Source organism: Phaethon aethereus, assembly GCF_964289735.1.
Source record: "Phaethon aethereus genome assembly, chromosome: 8".
Lineage (NCBI taxonomy): Eukaryota > Metazoa > Chordata > Aves > Phaethontiformes > Phaethontidae > Phaethon > Phaethon aethereus.
In genome coordinates, this window is record NC_138584.1 from 30,407,933 (window position 1) to 30,427,755 (window position 19,823).

The window sequence follows — 19,823 nt, forward strand, 5'->3', positions numbered from 1 at the left end:
CGTTAACAGGAGGAAAGGAGAGTGAGAAAGGAAGTTACATGTTGACAAGTGGCTGGGTGCGAGTCTTTGGAAGGGTCGGATGCGATTACGAGTGTGGTGAGCAGACTGGAACAAGGTGTAAGTGATTCCACAGATTAAGGCTCCATGGACTTCCTTAGAAACACCAACAAAACTGACCCTCTGCTTGGCGAAATCTTGGCTTAAAATGTATTTCAGCTCGGCTTAGTTAGGACACAGTCATGCAGAATGAGAACTGGATAAAAGACTGTAAACAAAGCGCAATGATAAATGCAGTGCATCAAATGGAGGGATGGAGCCAGAGCTCTGGGTGCCTGAGATCTGGTATTATTTAGCATCTAAATTAATGAGCTGGAAAAAGTAAACAAAATGATTAAATTCACAGATCACCCTGAACTAGAAGGAGTTAAGAACATCAGTCAGGAGACAGCAGCAATATAAAGTGACCAAGAAGCATAAGTAAATGCTTCAAAAACGACACAGTAAGATTTTCAGATTAAAATGCATGGTAGCATATCTGGGGGGAAAACAGTTTGCAACATACTGGCTGTATTAAAGGGAAAAACTTAGGAACTGGAGCTGTTGGAGGAGACCTGAGGCTTGTCACGTAACTTAGGCAGGAGTTAGTATTTTGATATAATTGCAAGGCATGTTTATGCAGCTTTAAACTGCAAAAATAAAGCCACCTCCTGAGTCCAAAGAAATTTAGAAGAGGGCAGGCAAAGTGTATCTGTCACCTTTGCAGGACCTTAACCCCTTGTGCACTGGGCTGGGCGAGTGGGGACAGCCAGCGCCGGGCATTACCCCCCATCCATCAGCCACCCTCCCCGCACACTCCTAAATACCCCCGGGACTGTCTCCTCGGACCTGGGGTCCCTCTTACCTTTCCTGTCACTGATCTCGCAGGCAGTGCCGCTGTAGCCAAGGGGACATAGGCATTCACACTTGGTTCCTGAAAGGAAGCAGAGATGGTGGGATTAGAGACTTCCGAGTCACATTTCCCTGCAGACACCCATTTCTTTTCAGTGCTTCATCTTCCGTGAGGAAGGGACAGCAGGTGAAATGATATCACCGTTTTCCTCCGACGGTGAAAGTACAAAATAGCAATAAAGCAGGGGAGCTGTGACTACCCTGCCGCCCCTCTCGCCTCCCCAGCCGTTCGTTCCTGCGGCGGCTCAACCTCAGCGACACTGGTGCCGCAATTCAGCGGCCCAGGGAACCGCACAGTCTCCCTGCTCCTCTCCAAAAGAGGTATCTTGGTAGGGCTGAGGGGGAGCGAAGTGCAGCATCAGGAATGAGCACCAAGGACAGGAGCATCCCAGCTTGGCTTCGTGGCAGAGGAAAAGTCCACGTAACCCCACGCCGGCTGCCCAGGACTGGGGCGTGCATCCCGCATCCCATGGCGGGACCCGGAGGAGAACTCCCACTTAGGAAAATAAACGGTCACTTAAAACCTCTTGTTGAGAAGGTCCTAAATGAAATGCTGACCTGACTCAGCTCCTAAACAAGAGTAATCATGAAACAAATCCTTTAAGTGCTAGAATCAACTAGCTGGTACCTGAAGCAATCGTTTCTGCATTAGATACATTTAGATGATAACGATTCTCATCAAGACTTTTGCAGATGCAAATTGGAATTAGGCACTTGACAAAATGGTCCCTTTGTTAGAAGCTCACATCACATCACACATCTCTGTTTAGGCAGTGAGGTTTTCATTCAATTTGATTATTTTTCCCCTTCATTTTTAAATCACAGCCTGCTTACAAAGAAGGACAGCTTCTATTAGAAATGGGGGGAGGTGACGGTGATAACTGTGCTTGGCACTTACATGGTGCTCTTCATCTTCAAAACACTTTCAAACACACTAATTAATGCTGAGGCAGTAGTCACTTCTCTAGGAAGATGGAAGCAATCTTAAAAGCAAAGGAGGAGCCTTAAAGATGTCAAGGTGTTTTTTTTTAATGCATAATTAAGAAGGAAAAAATCTTTCACAAAACTGATACGGATGGTCACTCCCATTAAAAAGACACATCCTTTGACTTTACTGGCTTTACTTACCCGTGGCACTCCACAAATAGACCAACTTTAAGAAATAATTAATTACCTGAAAAAGAAACGACAGCAGAAACCAAAGAGCAGATTACTCGCCAAGCTTCCTCTCTCCCCACCAACTCCCAGCTCACTTCTCTTAAGAGGGCAAAAAAGAGGTGCAAAACCCTTCTACCTTGCAGAAAGGGGATGCCGTTGCCGTGGCAGGGAGCACAGCGACAAGAACTGGTCTCCAGCTGAAGCTCCTCGAGAGCCCGCCGCAGATTTTCCTTCATGGCGATTGCATTGGCGAAGTCGGTCGGAGTCACCAGCTGATAGAGCGGCTCTGCCTGGAGGGAGGCAAGAAACGGCTTTTGTTTCCAAGCTCAGGAAGGCGTGAGCACCGCAGGGCTCGGTGCTGGCACAGCTGGAGGGAGAAGGGGAGGCCTCGTGGTACGGGCTCCGGGTTTCCCATCAGTATTCCCTTAAGCCTCGGGAAGAGCGAGGCGGCACCGGCAGGGATGCCTGCAGGGGCTGTCCCCTCGGTGTACGCCGCCGGAGCAGTTGCAAGTGCCTAGCAAAATGCAGCGGGCATGCCGTTCGCTGGCAAGCGGGCAAAGTTTCACGGACGTTTCGTTAAACCCTTTCTCATCCTTTTTCCCGATATCGACACTTTTAGATCAGATTTGCTCAAACTTACCTTTCCTGAGTGCTCTCTTGCTCCGATTTAAAAAAGGTCCCCAAAAACTCACCCACAAACATCTCCGTTCCTCGTGCAGCCACACAGCACAGCCAGAGGCACGGTCACAGGCATTCGAGCTGGCACTCCCACCTGAGCGCTGCTGCGTCTCAAGGCTGGTTTCTCTCTTCACGAAGCCAAGATAAGGGTTTCCACTCCCTCCAGAAGGGGAAGGACTGTGATCTTCACCCACAAACACCGCAGACGGGGTGGGTGGGAGATGATAAGGGGGTGCACAGCATGGTGAACATGCACTAGGGACCAAGGAGACTGGCCTGCTTATTTATTTTTTTTCTGAGAACAAGGGAAAGTTAAAGTGTGGTCTCAATGTTGCCAGTCACCCACTGATGCCAGTGGGACAACACTGGCACATGTCATCAGAGCTTCCATCCCAAATTCCCATCCTCGCTAGAGAGACGCCTGCTGTACAGGCCACGGCAATAGCATGAAAGATCACCCTACTGCTATCACAGGCTCAAGCTACAAGAAATAGAAGAATGTTTCAATAAAAAAATGCTCATTTCCTGCTGCTGTACATTCACTCTTCATCAATTATCCGTGATCCATACTTTGCTTTTGGAATTCAGATCATACAAATGAGGAAATACACGAAGAGTGACCTGCCAAGTCCCTTCAGCAGATGATTTATGAACTGATTTGCTTTAGTTTTCCCTAACTAAGCATTCTTGAGCTGACATTTAGTCACACTCTGATGGTACTTTTGATCTTCAGGCCCCCCAGGGATATCAGTATGGAAATGAAGGATTAGAGATAGCAAATCCAAATTACATCTGTCTGGGGTTTTTCACTGGGCAGCCTGGTCACTGATGCCAGGCAAGACGAAGAACGTTGCAATTTCTTTGTGTACATGGGATCTAGCACGGAGGGTTGCACTGATGTTGTCTCCTGCCCAGAGACCTCCAAGCACGTTCCTGGAAGGTCTATCCACAGCGTACCAGGGGTTTCGGAAGGCCACCTCCGCCGCAGCAGGCACTGGACAGGAACTGGCTGTATTTCCAAATTACTGATTTTTGCTTTGCTTTCTATTTTTTAGAATTCGTTTCCTTTTTTTTTTTTTAAATGAAAAGTCAGAATTTTCAATGAAGAACAAACGCCTTTTACAAATAGAAACATTTTTGCCTAAAATTAAATTTTACAAAGAAAAGCAATTACACAATAATAGAATCAACTTCCACCACTACCAGTCCAAACTCCTGTTTTAAAGGATGTTCTCTTGCACCTTTATGCTATTCACTCAGAGTGAACTTATTTTGACATTAAAGATGAGGCAGAATTGCTACATACTTCTGCTCACTTCTTACTTTTACGGCATTTCTGAAACTCTTCAGGATCAAAAAACCTTGACTCTTTAAAACCTAACTCATATTTTTAAGGCTTAGCTAAGCAGCACAAACATCCAGGCATGTACAGTGACCTTCTGAAGCAGAGAGAATTGTTGCTGAATAGTCACTGGTGCTTCTGGAAAGCGGAGAAATTAAAAAAGAAAAAAAAAAGTCCTTACAAAATATATGCTGCCAGATATATTTTTGGTGAGTGATACGTTGGCAAAACAGAAGGTGGATCGTCTGACCTGCTTGGTAGGCAGCAAGCGATCACACCTAACAGCCAAGTCACAAGGGGTAAAAGCTGTTTATTTATGTCATGTACTTCCAACCACACTGCTCTTTTTAACACACCACGCCTTTGATTTTCTGAATAGCCAGTCTTAGAGAAAGCACATTGCCCAGTACAGGTCTATTATTTGCCCTAGAAACTTCCCCCCCCCCTTTTTTTTTTAATGTCCTGTTTACTTAAACACAGGGGAGGTTTATTTAAACTCCAAGGCGCATAAACTCAGCTAAGTGAGGCTGAACGAAGAGGTGGATACGGTACCTTTAGCTTTACGATTTCACGGTTGTACTGTACAGCATCTCCCCACTCCTGCATGAGTGCAGCCGTCGGCAGGTCTTTGTACGCCAACGCGCTGATGTGTTCGCTTGCTCCGCCGCGAACAAGGACAATAAAATCTTCCACGTACTGTTTTTTGGAGGTGCTGTCTGCAGAAATGCATTCAGAAAGTGGCCAACTCCGCTCAGGTCTGTCTGCGTGGGTCGCAGCTGAGACACAAGCTAACAGCAGAACACCCCCGTGTACGACCCATCCCACTGAGCGGGCAAAGGAAAGCGGTCACCAGCGTTTCGCACCCGAAGCCTGATCTCCTGCGCCGCACGCCCTGTGCCTCCGCTGCTCCCTTGCAGCAACACCCCCATCCTCCTCTCCCACGCCCTAGAGTCTCCCCCTAAACTTCTTCCCAGTGGTTGTAAGCTTGCTGGTCCTCCCACAGCCCGACGCTCCTCACCACCATGAATATTGCCTGTGCTCCTCCGCATACGTCCAGGTGCACCCTCCTCCCGTTGCGACACCCCCAGCTTCCCGCATGTCCCCCGAGGCTCCCACACCACCATTACCTCCCTGCCTTCCCCAATTGGGCTTTTTCTGGGTGCAAAAGTAACACAGCACCAGCCAGGTGGGTAATGGTTGACCTGTCCCTGCTTTTCCCTGGGAGGGGACACTAGGCAGATATTTCTTCTCTACCCAGCAAAGAAAATCTTGCAAAAAACCAAGCTTTGAGACATCTCCACCTCCGTTAAGCTTGGCTGACATTAGCCAGCAGACTCAAAAGCGGCTGTGAGGGAGTGGGAAAATATTTCAGGCAGGCAAGATCACAAAATCTTCTTTTCACTATGACAAAGGCTAGAAATGAAATGGCAAAAGTGTTTCATACTTACCTCCAATTTCTTTTAAAAGGGATTTACAGCCGGCTTCAGTTATTCCAAGCTTCAGATAGACACCGTCAATACTTGCACCAATGTTAAAGCCGTGCTGTGCACACTTCTGGACATCGCTCAGAGAATACCCTTAAATACACACCACAAAAATTTTAGTGTTTTAATACAACCACTCAATGTTTTATGTCCATATACACAGAAAGCGTGAGTTGATAAATATTCTTCCTCTGGCAAAAAAGGAGGTAAGATGAAGAAGCCTTTTTTGGGATATTTAACAGATCTGTATGAAATGAAGTGAGATCTCCACATTTTACAGAACTCTGAAACCAAGTGCAAATGCAGGGTAATTGCTGGAAGACGCTTTTAATGACCAACTCAGCTGCACTGGGTTATGCAGAGCTGCAACGGTGGGAGCCTGGCCTGTGACTGAAACGCCAAATGTCTTTGACAAAGGATTACCTACCACCTATCCCCGTCGCCAGAAGTTGGGCTTTTTACGGGTAATAGATCAAGTAGCTTTCCCTCCCTTTGCTAGCTTACATCTCCAATTCTTTGCCATCCGAAGAGCCTTAATTGTTTTATGGAAATTTCTCCATGAAGCTCAACTCTGATTTTTTTCCTGGCATATAAAAATTTGCCCTAAAAATCTGCAAATCCTTCATATAGAATCATAGAACAGTTTGGGTTGGAAGTGACCTTTAAAGGCCATCTAGTCCAACCCCCCTGCCATGAGCAGGGACATCTGCAACTCGATCAGATTGCTCAGAGCCCCGTCCAGCCTGACCTGGGATGTTTCCAGGGAGGGGGCATCTACCCCCTCTCTGGGCAACCTGTGCCAGTGCTTCACCACCCTAATCATAAAAAAAAGTTTCTTCCTTATAACTAGTCTAAATCTACCCTCTTCCTCAAACTTCCAAACTCCTTGCTGTCCTGACACTCAAGAATATCTAAGCAGTCATCATGGTGAAACACCAAATATGACACTCAAGTATCTCTTTTCTTTCTCTGCTTTTTTGTTGTAAAATGCCCCAGGTTTCCCTGAATTGTTTATTTTTTAGTTAAACTAATTTCTTGATGATACAAATATTTACAAGATTTGCAAGTATCACTGTATGGCTGTCCCGTTCCTACGCTCTTCCCATACATCTGGTATTGGCCAGGTTCTAGACCAAAAAAGAGTTTTGGGTTGATCCAGGATGGCCCCTATTAATGTTCATAGTCCGTAGGCACTTGAGAGCAGGAACCACTATTTTATGACATCCTTGTACAGCACTTGGCACAATCCAGATCTCTTTACTGCTGCCCTACCCACGGAAAGTATCAACAGATGCACCTGGAGTGTTGGATTATATGTGAGAGCAGCGCAAGTGCTGTGCAACACCGCGTGTGATACTAGATTTGCAAAAGACAACTTGTACAAGCATAATGATGGATTTGAAAGGAAAAACCTGAACTCTCAGACTGGACCTGGGTTGTCATCAAGCCCTGATGACAACTTACAGCCCAGCTCAGCCCTGGGGATAGTGTGAAAACGTTGGTACTACTGTGGGATCCTGATTTAGGTCAGCAGAGCTGACAGGTAGCATTTTGATGCAACCAATAATCCACATTAGTTCAAACACACACAGCTTGTGATGGGCCCACACCAACAGCTGAGAAATCTGGTAGTGCTATTGGCTTGAATATCTGAAATATGAATCTAAATTCGGTCCCTCCGGGCTGTATCTGACTACAGGATCAGCAACTTCTTAGGCAGCAGAAGAGCAAACGGAGTGAGCGTCACACACAGCAGAGTCCACTAAATGCTTTCGCAAATAGCCAGCGAAGGCAGTTACTCACTCCCATGCCAATGAATAAATAAGAGAGCGCAGCTATTGATTAATGTAACACGGCTCGCTCTATCCTACGCAACAATCATCATTTCTCGCAACAAAGGAAGCCAGAGTCAAAGAGCAAGAGCAATGTCAGGCACAAGAGTCACCCAGCAAATTATTTACTGTTTCCTACATGCTAGAAAAGCTCTCGAGGCTAAAGGTGTTTCAAAACTGTCATTTGAAAGGCGATGGAAAAAGAACTTAGGTGAAGGTTTTCAAAGCTAACAAAAGCGTTAAGCTACACGATTCTCATCCATCTCAACATCTCGTCAGCCTCCAAAACCTGTCGTCTAAAATACTTGCCGTGGGGCCCTTTTTATGAACCGGCAGCACCCACAGCTTGAGAGCTAGATGGAGCCCCTGACGCTGAGCATGCTTCGAAAACCAGGCTCTTTATTCACTGCCATAAAGCACTTCCACTCCCGTATTTCCTGCAGGCTTTCCTTCAGATGTTGCTGACTCCTTCTTCCACTCTCTCTCTTTTCTGACCTCAGACCTGAACCATCACTGGGTGCCTGCAGAGGGGTTTTCCCACCAAAAAGCTGTCCCCAAAGCTTGTTCACAACCATCAGATGCACATACCTGCCTTTTGGAGCTCACTGCTGTTCAGGACTAAAGTATATTCGTAGATGCCGCCGACGGTAGCCTCCGTGATGTAATGGGTCCCGTAGTCTCTGTAGAGCTCTCTGTACTCCCCGTAGCTGTACTCCGACGGGAGCTGGTGGAGTCTCTGCAGGAACTCGTAATGCAGCATCAGGGCTCGGGGCTTCAGCTTATAAACAGCCACAGCCAGCTCAGAACGGGCATGAATGAATCTGCTGGACTACATAAAATGCAGAAACACAAGAGAATCCAGAAGAAGCGAGGGATGTCGTTCTGGTGACAACGTGTAGTTATGCGCTGTTAAACAATTAACGCTGGTCAGGGTTTATCCATTTAACAGTTTGCAACTGGAAATCTTTTAATTTAGCAAACCCGAAACTTTTAGTAGTAAAGTTTCTGAAAATCAGGATTCTGACTGGTAGAAGAAAGAAGGAAGGAAGAAGGAAGAGGGGGAGGCACCTCTCTCCTGAAAAACTCTGACACCTGAAATCATGGTGATTTTTATGTGAAATGGTAATTCTCTGGCTGATCCAAATTAATATATTCCACAGAATATGCCATTAACAAAACTCAAAGGAAAGAAGAAAACACAAACACTCACACACACACGTTTATATGTCTCTGTATAGACGCGTGTACATGGATAAATATTGTATCTCCCCTTTCCGTAAAAGTCAGGAACAGAACAGGTCTTTCATCGTGTTCAAAGGATTTAGCGTCTGGTTGTTTGGGCCAGCAGGACAAGCATATCGGGGGGGGTCAGGATAGAACTCTCTAGCTTAAATAATAAAACCAAGACTTAGTATTGGGGTTCTTTATGGGTATCTATTGCCAACGCTTCTCATACACCTCTGATCTTGTCATGGGAAATGCCTCTTTGCGGGAAGCAAAGGCAAGGCTCTGCCGCTCCCGAGCGCACTTCATACTGCGGGGAGAGACACGGATCAGAGACGCTGCTACCCCACTGACAAGAGCTAGGTTTGTTTCCAGCAGTAACAGATGAAAAAAAGAAACCAAACGATGGTGTACACTCCTCAGACCGAGTCTCATAAAGCAGTCCTAGGAGTTACAGATTAAGGCACCTCCAGCCAGCTTAAAGCGTGCGTCAGATCACAGCTGCGACCAAACCTCCGCGGACGAGACCGGAAGCGATCGTGCCACCCGTGTTTTGCGGGGTGCGTGTGTCCTGATCTGGTGAACGATGTGCTTGGCAGATAGATCACATCGGCCCAAGTAAAACGGCATGTGTTAGTCTGTCATTAAACCCGTGGAAGACCTACTGGCGGTGTCTGTTCCACGGCACGGTCCCCCGGCACCGTTAGCTAAGCCCCAACTCCACCTGCGCAGACTCCCTCGGAGGAGTCGCTGTCGGCCGCAGCCGCTCACCTCCCCCGGGCCAGGCTGCTTTGGCGTCGGCGGCAAGAGCTTTTGAACGGCTGGCAGGGCGAGGCGGACGGCATCCCGGGGCTGGGGTGCCGCGTGGAGACCCTGTTACGAGCGTCACTTGGGCATCTCCTACCCACGAGCTCACTGGGTGGGGGGGAGGCCACGCGGACCTGCCTCTTAATTTCATTTTTGAAAATGACTTCACTGCAGACGTAGTGCCCTCGCTACGGGCATGCCAACACGGACGCCCAGCAGGACACTGGCCAGGCGGCACCCAGCCGGGGCCGATTTGGGAGGGCGGGCAGCCCGGTTCCTCGCCACCCGGTGAACGGGAGAGCTCCTGGGTGCTGCAAACACAAACGAAGGCGTCGCGGCCTTCGTAAACGCCTGACGAACGCAAACTGCAACGTCCAGCCAGGAGGAAAGATCTCATTCATCCCAGTCCCGGCTGCTGACCCGACGATGGGGGTCAAACCGATACGCACGCACACGCGGGCAACGCGGAGAACGAAGCGCAGCAGTGCTTACAGTTGAAGAAAATCTTTTCATCCTTTGCATGAACTTCTTGAACCTGTTGTCGTTTGAATTGTAACCAAGTTCAAATATTCCTGGTATTTTAATACCGAAGCTGAAGCTAGACTGCGAAGCTTTTGCCTTCAGGACACCGCTATCATAATTTGAGTAGGAGTCATATTCAGTCATTGTAAATTCGTATTTGCCCTTGGTCTAAATGGAAAGCAAAAAAACCACAAAAACAACGTTGAATTTCCTGCATAGCGATTGCATACCTGAAGCATGGGGAAGGAATACAGATACAAATATACTTGTGAATTAACGCTTGCACTTTGGAGATGAAAACCCTTGTATAACTGCAAAGCACTACTATTATTAACACTGGTACTTCAAGAACACTTCATTTACAGCAGCAGGAAAGCTACTATCTCCTCCACGCTGCAGGGACCTCAGGCTTTTACTTAATATGTCAAAGACGGTGAAATCTTAAACATAGATATCAATTAAAGTATGAATTCTGAAAGGAGAAGGTTTCCTAATGGGCAACACTCAAAAATATCATGCTATGTCATGGAGAGCATTAAGGTCAAATATATAATGCTTGAAATACAGCCTTGATGCGCCACAGAAACGAGCTAGGAGCCTTCGCTTTGCAGAAAGCCCACGGTGTGCTGTCACAGCCGAGGCTGTTGCACAAGGACAGCTTTCCCAGCCTGGTGCTCAAGGAACTCTACAATTCTGTTTAAAATTAACCTCCCTGTGTCCCCTGGGTGGCTTTCGGGCCCTCTTGTACAGACGGCACCGGGAAGGTTAGGCTCAGTTTTTGCAATGGCAAGGTGCAAGGGAATATTGCCATCTACTCCAGTACACACCGGCATTATAAGGGGAAGCATTCGACTTAAAATAACGCGTGGGGTATAATGACGTTCTAGAAGTAGGGCTAAATTCAGCCTCATCCCGTTCGATCTCATGAGTTTTGTAATTCTTTACAAAATGATTTAGTAATGAAGCTTTATCAGTATTACTCACTACATTTATTGGAATATACGTATGTACGTATATTTGCAGACGAATCTGACGCGTACCTCTGGCGTGTAGCTTTCTACATTGTATGGCTTTCTGAATCTTGTGTCCACGATATAATGGGGAGAACATCCCCCAGCATAGTACCTGTGATCAAGAACTAATCCTTCCAAGTTGTTTGTGAAGATATTTAACCTGTACATAAAGCATAACAGCAAAATATTAAGATTATAATCAATTTAGGGGTAAACATCAAATGACTTGGGTTCTTTTGTCTTTGAGGACTTCTTTATTTTGAAACCCCAAAAGAAAATTTTGCCTCTTCCACTGTCTGATCAACCCATTTGCTCCAGAAAAACCTAACTAACAAGAAAGCAAAAGACAGAGTGATATTTTGACATTTCAATGAATATATTAATTACAGAAAGGCAATCTTCACCACCCAGCTAGGAATGACACCAAAACATTACTGCCACAAGCACTGGCAGCTTCTGTAGCCTTTACTGGAACTCTCTGGGAAGAGCAGAACAAACTGGACTAGCCAACCCCCACCCTAGCAGGTTGCCCACCCCGAGCATCCCCAGATGCCCGTGGCAGTGCAGCAGCATCCAGCAGGTTCTTCAAAGCCTGGTTTGCCAACCTATGTCATCAGTCCAGACTCATTTTTAATTCACATTTCTTTGTTCTAGTTTATCATTCATAATCTTTGCTGGGTTGGTCAAGGATCAGCCAGACGTCAGCAGATGAGAGTGAAAATTGCCAGAGAACAAGATCTAGGTACTCAAGCAATTGTTCAACTACTCATTGAAAGCAGTGGGAAGTTTTCCTTTGATTTTAGTGGATGATGGACAGTAATCTTAACCTGTCTGCTTGAGAAAGGATGTCGCATTGCAGTCTTTTTAGATGGGGTGATTAAACCGGGCTCATTTGCTTTTCCTGTTGCTGCTGGTGAGAACTGTTGCAGTTGCCCTTCTGTTGCTCACAGTCAGGACATCCTCACATCACCCTCATGGCACAAGGCTGAGGACATGGCACTCACCTCCACAAACTCATACTCAAATAGTAACAAGAGTCAGTAGAGGAAATTTCACCGAAAAAAACCAAAATCAAATTGCTAGTAGTCCATGTTGTGTCCCTACTAGCGTTCCAGGCCTCTGTTAGATCCGACTCTCCTTGTTTTGGGGAGAGACTTGAATGATAATGACCCTGAAGCTATAAAATATTAACTCTAATTTTAGAACAATCTGAGAAGATGGGAAGTCCACTAAAAGCAAATTACTGAGCAACTGTAGCTTCAAAGAGATGAGAAGTGTGTTCCTATAATTGTCCAACATTATTTTTAATTTTGATTAAACTCAGAAGTACAAAGCATTAGCAATGACATGTGCAGCAGCCATATCTCCAGAGAATAAGGAGGAAATTACATTTTTTTCCTTGCAACATGATTTTTTTCTTCTCCCTTTTTTTTTTATGTAAAAAGCATTTTTTTCCTGCAGAATGAGAAAAGACACAGTCCGATCTTCCAGAAAGTTGCCACGGTCTTAGCCTGTAAAAGCTGGATCACTTCAGACATGCACTTGAATCCTACAAAACTGGGGCTTGCTAACATGCAGGTTCATCCTACCCCACTCAAGCAAAGGACAAAAACTCCACCATTTTCCACTGTCGTGGAAGAAATCAAAGAAATTTCTACACCCCACCCCCCAAACGTATACGCTGAGATAAAATACAAATCCATAGACAGGTTCAGATTTTAGGCAATCCAAGATGCTGATTTAAGTCATTCTATAAGGAGTGGTAGTGTTCAGATTTTAACAAACCCTCCTTTGCTTTTATGTCAAAAGCCCGGTTTGACGTATCCCTTGGTTCCTGAAGGCTAGGCCATTCCTGCTCCCCACAGACTGATTTAGGCCAAAGTCTAACTCTACTTACATCTGTGCAAATATAACTGGATTATCGAAACTCTCCCACTGATTGCTTTAAGTGCAAGTACCTGCAGACATCAGAGAAATGTCTGGTGTTGACATGGTGTTGACATGGTGTTGACATGTTGACCAAAACCTCTTCACTCACCAGGTTTTGGCAACACAAGGAGCGCGCAGAGACTCCTGCAGTAGGTACTTGCCAAGCTGAGCCGATGATCTCCACAGGGTGCACAAGAACTCCTGGGTACCTCCGGCACTTTTACTCACCTCATGTCTCTCCAAAAGGCTCATGGAGTCAATAGGGATTTTCCTACCGGGCTTTGGATCAGGACCCCAAAGGCTGTTGCGTCCTAACTCCTGTAGCAATTGCTACAGCTTTTCTCCGTTCAGTGTTTATGTCTGAAGCCACATAAGATCATGGGCTTGTTCAGCCTGGAGAAGAGAAGGCTCCGGGGGGACCTTATTGCAGCCTCCCAGTACTTCAAGGGGGCTTATAAGAATGTTGGGGACAGACCTTTTCACAGGGCCTGTTGCGATAGGACAAGGGGTAATGGTTTTAAACCAAAAGAGGGCAGATTCAGCCTAGATATAAGGAAGAATTTTTTTATGATGAGGGTGGTGAAACCCTGGCACAGGCTGCCCAGAGAGGTGGTCGATGCCCCCTCCCTGGAAACATCCCAGGTCAGGCTGGACGGGGCTCTGAACAACCTGGTCTGATTGAAGATGTGCCTGCTCATGGCAGGGGGTTGGACTGGATGGCCTTAAAAGGTCCCTTCCAACCCAGAGATGCTATGATTCTATGATTCTTATCCTTAAGTAAAAAAAAAAAATCTCACCAAGGTCACTGACTTACCCTTTTGCCAGATTCTCTATTCCCCAGTATTCCTCCATCTTCTGGTCACATTTTTTAAACACTTTTTTGCAGTTTTTTTCATCTGACTGGTCCCCACAGTCATCGTCACCATTACAAAGCAGCCTCCGTGTAATGCATCTCCCTAGGACGCAAGGTGTACATTACTTATAACGCTACCTATTACCATGCTTACTGGTAATTTTGCAAAATCACAGTCCCTGACTCAGAGTCTAGAAAGTAAATAAAACACTCCTGTAACGTATGGTTCAAAACTAGCTGGAAAAGATAGAGATTTCCTCTCTATCTGCACGGAAAACCTCAGATTTTTCATCACCAAACTCCACCTGCTCAGTTTTGCTCAAAACTTTCAAAACCTTAAGATTCTTTGCTCAACCTAGCAAAAAAAGAAATCCCTAATTAAAAGTATTTATACCTTTTTAGAGGGACACAATTTTTCTGTTGCTAAAATTTTTTAGCTTTGAGAAAACAAACATGCTGGAGACTGGTCAGCAGACCTTGTGTACGGTATTATTTTTTTCCCCCTTTCCACATCCATAATTACCGAGTTGTTTTTCGGTCTCGCCAAAACACTAGCCTGGGGGACGGAGATCAGAGTCGCTTTCTTTTGCCCCATCTTCTGTGCTCAGCTCCCCTCTGCCCCGGTGCCCTGCTCCCTGCATGCTGTCCTCTCCTCTGCCAGGGTGCAGATGCAAAGCAGAGGCCGATCAAATTTTGGATACAGCTAACTGCTGCCTTGCTTCCTCACACTGCTTACAGTGTCCCTGACTAATTAGTCATCGATACGGATGGAGGGAAATGCCATGAGGACCACCATCATAACCCGCTGTGCTCTTGGGCATGTGTCAAGGATGCCCAGGGCACGTTCTCCTGGTGCTGTCAGATCCCCTTGAGCTACAGATTTTACGGACATAACTGGGTTTCAATTTCCTATTTGGAGATTTTAAAGACATGGCTTTAGACGGATAGACGTTGGCTAATAGACTCAAAAATCACCAATACGAACACAACACAAGCATGAATGGACCCCAGCCAACTCCTGACATCTCCTCAGCCCAGCAAACTCTTGTAGAAGCAGAAAGCTCAGCGTGGTGCTGTCAGAGATGCCACCCGAGCACCACCAACCACTTCTCACTCCCCAGGTCCTTACCTGTAACTGCACACACAAAGCCTTCACATCTAACTTTATTCCTGCAAGGATTATTTGTAACACAATCTTCAGTTTCTGTGTCAGAGTAATCACATGGATCTCCATTGAACTGAGAAGGTTGTTCCAGACGGGCAAATCTGTACTGTGATGAAATAAAAAATATTGACTCAAGCGTACAGAAATTGTGAATTTTACACTTGCCTAGTCAAAAAACAAACTTTGCGTTGGGGAGATCTTGTCTGAGAGTACTGTCTTGTTAAAAAAAAAAAAGTGTCAGCAAGTAAGTGTGGCGCTGGTAATGTGCCTGATTTCAAAGGTTTCTGATCTGTGACAGTTTTAATTTTACTAAGGAAGGATTGAGGATTGGGAGGGATGAAGGCAAGTTTGCTTTTCTTTGACAGTTTGTTTAAGTGAGCCTGACACAGTAGTGCGGGCATTTGCAAGAGTAAGGAAGGATTCAGTTACATCTCCTCCCTTTCAATTAGTGCTGGGAACGACATCCCTTGTTATTTTCTGTCAGTGTATTTACTTGGCCCTCTGTATCATTAGCGATTTTTTTCCGCCCACAACACTGCTGTGAAGCAGTCAATTACTCAGTCCAATATGTTAGCCCTCCTTTTTTCCCCAGCTTTTAAGATTAACTCTTTCATACGAAGCTTCACTCTTCCCAACTCCCATCACTGGTTATTCCTGCGTAAGCCCGGGAACAGCTTCTCCAACTCGTTAGCAGAGGTCCCTCTAGCAATGGGGATTTTGCTCTTCACACTACTGGGGTCATTACTTTCGTTTGATGGGGCTTCTTCGGTAGAAAATGCTCGTTGGCAGAGAAGAAAAAGCATTTTAATCCTGAGAGGCACCGAGTGTCTCCAGGTCCCACAAGGGACTATCAGTGGGGATGGTGCCTCACGCTGACGCTGGAAGAAGAGAAAGTCCTTGCAAAGCCTGGGCTTCCTGCCTGTGTTTTCACCAAGCCTGGGCTTACACCTTCTCAGGACAGCAAGGCAGCCTGGAAACCACTGGAGTTACTGGAGGTGAAGAGCTGAAGAGCTAAAAGACACCTGAAAGCCCACAGCCTCACCTGTGTGAGGCTTTCATCAGCAGCTCCCCACTGTTCGCCCAACCCCATGGACAAAAAAACACAAGGCTTGGATGAGGTCCTTCCTCCCAGTTTCTCAGGCTTCCTGCCTACACCACAAACACTCACCCTCTTCTTTTGACAGGGATCGCACTTGCTCCACGAGGACCAAGCAGAGAGCACGCAGTCACGGGGCTGCGGCAAGTTGCTCACGGACCGGGCATGCCTGCCGTTGGCCATGCTCTTGTTGGTGCCATTGAGGTTAGGGGACTGCTTTTCACCACTGCATTCAACAACACAAGAGATTCAGCATGTGAAACCACCGAGTTGCGAGGACAGAACAACTTGGCCCATAACCAGGCAGAACTACACAACAAAGAGAACTAAGACGTGTTAGACCTCACCAAATCTTCCATGCAACCTCTAGATTTTGGTAGTGATTTCAAACTGGCATTAATTCTGTATGAAACCTGATCCACTCTTCAAGGTCCAAGAGTAGATCCAGTCTTCAACACCACCACCATGAGAGTAAGTCTGCAGAGCACTCAGGAGGGGTGACGGCAGAACACACGATTGATCTAGCCAGCCTGGGAAACTCAACCCATATTCCACCAACCTGGGTTTCATCCCAAGCTGCGCGAGCCCCACCAAATAAGCTGGCAAAGTGGCCAGCAGTAAAAGTTGCACCATCAGTTGCTGCCCTTGTCCCACTGCTCCCTGCTGCCTGCTGTACAGGTAGCATTTTGTTACCTCACTGCTGTACACGATGAACAGCTCCAAGGTCAGACACCTCCATGACAAACACCAGTGGCAATGCAAAGGGCCGGCATTCACTCAACATTTTTGAAAACCTCCCTTTGCCAAGCAGGCTATTTTTTCTCAAGCGGGCCAAACCCACTAGCTCTAGACTCTATTCTTGGTTCACAACAGTCATTAGCCCATTAATCCCTTTCATCCCAGTAATGAACCTGAACCCCAAGTGTGAGCCTTTACTCTCCACCCTAGCCCCTCTCTCACCCCCTCACGTGACAACTGTCTCCAAGGTGTCCTGATGCCACAGCCAAAATGCTGCCTGTTCTTCTGGCAGATTCAGTATTTCTGATTAAACCCCCCTCCCAGACAAATGCTTCCTTGTAGCACCTAATCTAAGTGGGAAGCTATAGTAAAACATTGACAATCAGTTTCTTTTCAAACCCACTTTGACAAGTAAACTTCCACAGTAGGGCTCCCAATTCCCCCAGCAAGACAAGCAACAGCGTCAAACGAAGCTTTAAGTATGATTTAGTGACTGGCAAGGGGCTCCCATTACCGCATATTAAAAATCACACGGAATAAAGGAATTGCAAAAACTCATCAGCTCACTGAGGCATGAAATCCGAGCTCAAAGTTCAGAGAACAGTGGAAAAATATAGGTAGACAGGAAAGATTACAGTCACTGATTGACTGCGGTCCTCTGAAAGAGCAAAATCTATTAAGCTAGCGGAGGAAGAAACAATTATCAGCCAGATTCTTGCCGTTTACGTACTCAAAGAAAACAAAACCCCATCTCTGCAGCACGCTGTCGGGCAGCTAGCACGGGAGGAGGCTGCCTGTTGCAAACACAATTCTGCATTACAACACGACCGTGGCAATTTGTCGTCTCAGATTTATCAAACAGGACTACTTTTCTAAAGGCAAACACATTGCACTATGTTAACTTCAAAACAATGTCTTTGGCTATTCATTAGAAATACAGAAATCGCTCAAGACAGCCATTACGTGCCCTGCAAAGGGAAAGCAGAAAGTCTGTACGGATTTTCGCTCTTTACCGTATCGCCCCATGGACATGGCTTCAGAAACGTTCACTTACCCAAAGGAAAGAACAGTCAGGAGGCCAAGTACAGCACAAAGCAGCAACGGTCTGATGGGGTACGGAGCAAACGCGGCGCGCGCTGCGCTCATCGCTCCAAGGTACCGTCGGCAATTCGAAACCGCCGCTGCTCCCATTCCATCTGCCGGGGGGGTTGAAAATGGTTCAAGTAGAAAAAGATAAATTACCGGGTCGTTCCTCCACACTGTAAACAGCAGATGACCCACCACCTGGCAGAGTGAGAGGCGGATGATGCAATTGTCGGTACAGGGCTTTCTGGAGGCAAGTGGGAAGAAGCAAAGATCTGTCTAGAAGCAATTTACACTTTCATTTGTAATTCTGCTTTCAAGGGATGGGGAAAAATGAGTATTTCAACAAATGAAATGAGATACTCGAGTCTTGGCAAGAGGGAAGCAGTAAGTAAACTGAAGTTGGCTTTCTAGGAATAGAGCAGACTGCAAAATCATTTATTTATTTACGCTTTTCATGCCCGTCTTCCAGAGGAAGGCCAGGCACGAGGTGTGAGCAGTTATTCCGGCTGCTCGGGGAAAGCCTGCGTCCCCGAGAGCGCCCTTCGCTGCGTCTCAGCGGGGCTTGGGCTTGGGCTTGTGCTGCAGGGGAAGACAAGAGCCCCATCCCTGCGGGGCCCTGCCATAGAGATCCTCCGCTCCACGTACCCAAAGCCTTGAGCCCACGGAAGCAAGACCTGCCAGGGTATCAAATTAAACGTCTTGGTGTTTTCTAGCTACTGCGTTGTCATTCTTTCTCTTAAATGGTCCTAACGGCAGAGAACTCACCAAGGGCTGACTTCCGTCAGTTCAGTTGGGCTTTCAAAGGCAGATCAGGATCTTCAAAACCTTGCGGAATTCTTCTTCGGTTGCCTGTCGAGGCAGCCTGAACTCGCATCCCGCCGCTTCTCACTTCGGGCATGGTTCTTTTTGACTCCCGAGACGCAGCAGTCTTGCCCTTCATTTCCCTAACTAGTGTTAACCTACAAGGAGCATCTGAGGGAGAAAAGTTCTCCGAATCTGTGTTTCCTTGTACAAAACGGTATCATTGTGTTTTCCCACCCTTCCTCTTGCTGGAGGTTTTCTGAACAGTTGCACTGTGTGCAACAATAACTTTTAGCACCATGGCTTCTTACCCTTCCAAGTGCTTCGATGATACAAAGAATACATTTTCATTTGCTCATCATGGGAATGACAGATGCTATATATAAAGTTAATCATATTCACTAATACAAAACAAATCTGACCACCTCAGCGTTGCTACCTTAATGTGTCAGTTACCTTAAAAATTACATTACTCTCACTGTGGGGCCATGTTTCTGCAAAATAAGATACTGGCTGCTGCCTCTTTCTAGGTTGGCGGCTTGATGATAACAATTTAACACGGAGAAGCACAATTAACTGACTCCTTGTAGGAATCTGCTCCGAAAAAAATGATTGTTTCAGGCAGCCAGATTTTTAATCCCATGTTACTGGACAGACAGTCAAGTGATTAACTGCCTTTCATCCCTAGACATGGAGGCTAAACTGTTAGGAAAGATGGCTTAGGCTGTGCAAAGCTTTCTGTTTGCCTTTTTAATTTTATTTCTTTTTTTTAAATGACTTTGCCCCAGACTAAACCCAAGACGTGCCTACGCGATACGGCTTGTTCAACCCTTGACACAATTGATTTAGCTGTTAATCATTTGTGCATGACCAAAAAAAAACCACTTACAGGAAAGACCTCTCCCTACGCAGGACCTTTGCTGGCCGGGAAATGCAGTACACATCCAGTATTTCAATAGCAGCAAGAGAGAAGCTAAGATTATAAGCACAGAGCACCCTCTGGATTTAACTGCAAACCATGAGCGTGATCCTGTGCGTGAAGATCTCAAAGCAACCTGCCCCTGTTTGCTGCTTGCCTCCGTTTTGCCACCTCACACATCTCATGGTGACCGCGCTTGCTCCTCGGTTAGCAGAGAGTTCGGTTAAA

General features: G+C 46.4%; 1 protein-coding gene across 1 annotated transcript; it reads right to left on the minus strand.

Moving 5' to 3' along the window:
* Positions 1 to 671: 671 nt before the first annotated feature.
* C8B (complement C8 beta chain) lies at positions 672 to 18,102 on the minus strand (the record flags this gene model as incomplete). The annotated part of the gene is given in 14 exon segments (XM_082002673.1): positions 672 to 752; positions 754 to 794; positions 797 to 818; positions 822 to 970; positions 2,243 to 2,396; positions 4,679 to 4,842; positions 5,575 to 5,703; positions 8,031 to 8,271; positions 9,966 to 10,163; positions 11,036 to 11,168; positions 13,752 to 13,893; positions 14,920 to 15,061; positions 16,124 to 16,277; positions 17,844 to 18,102. Coding segments are annotated over 14 exon segments (1,887 nt in total). The 5' UTR covers positions 17,981 to 18,102.
* Positions 18,103 to 19,823: the final 1,721 nt, after the last annotated feature.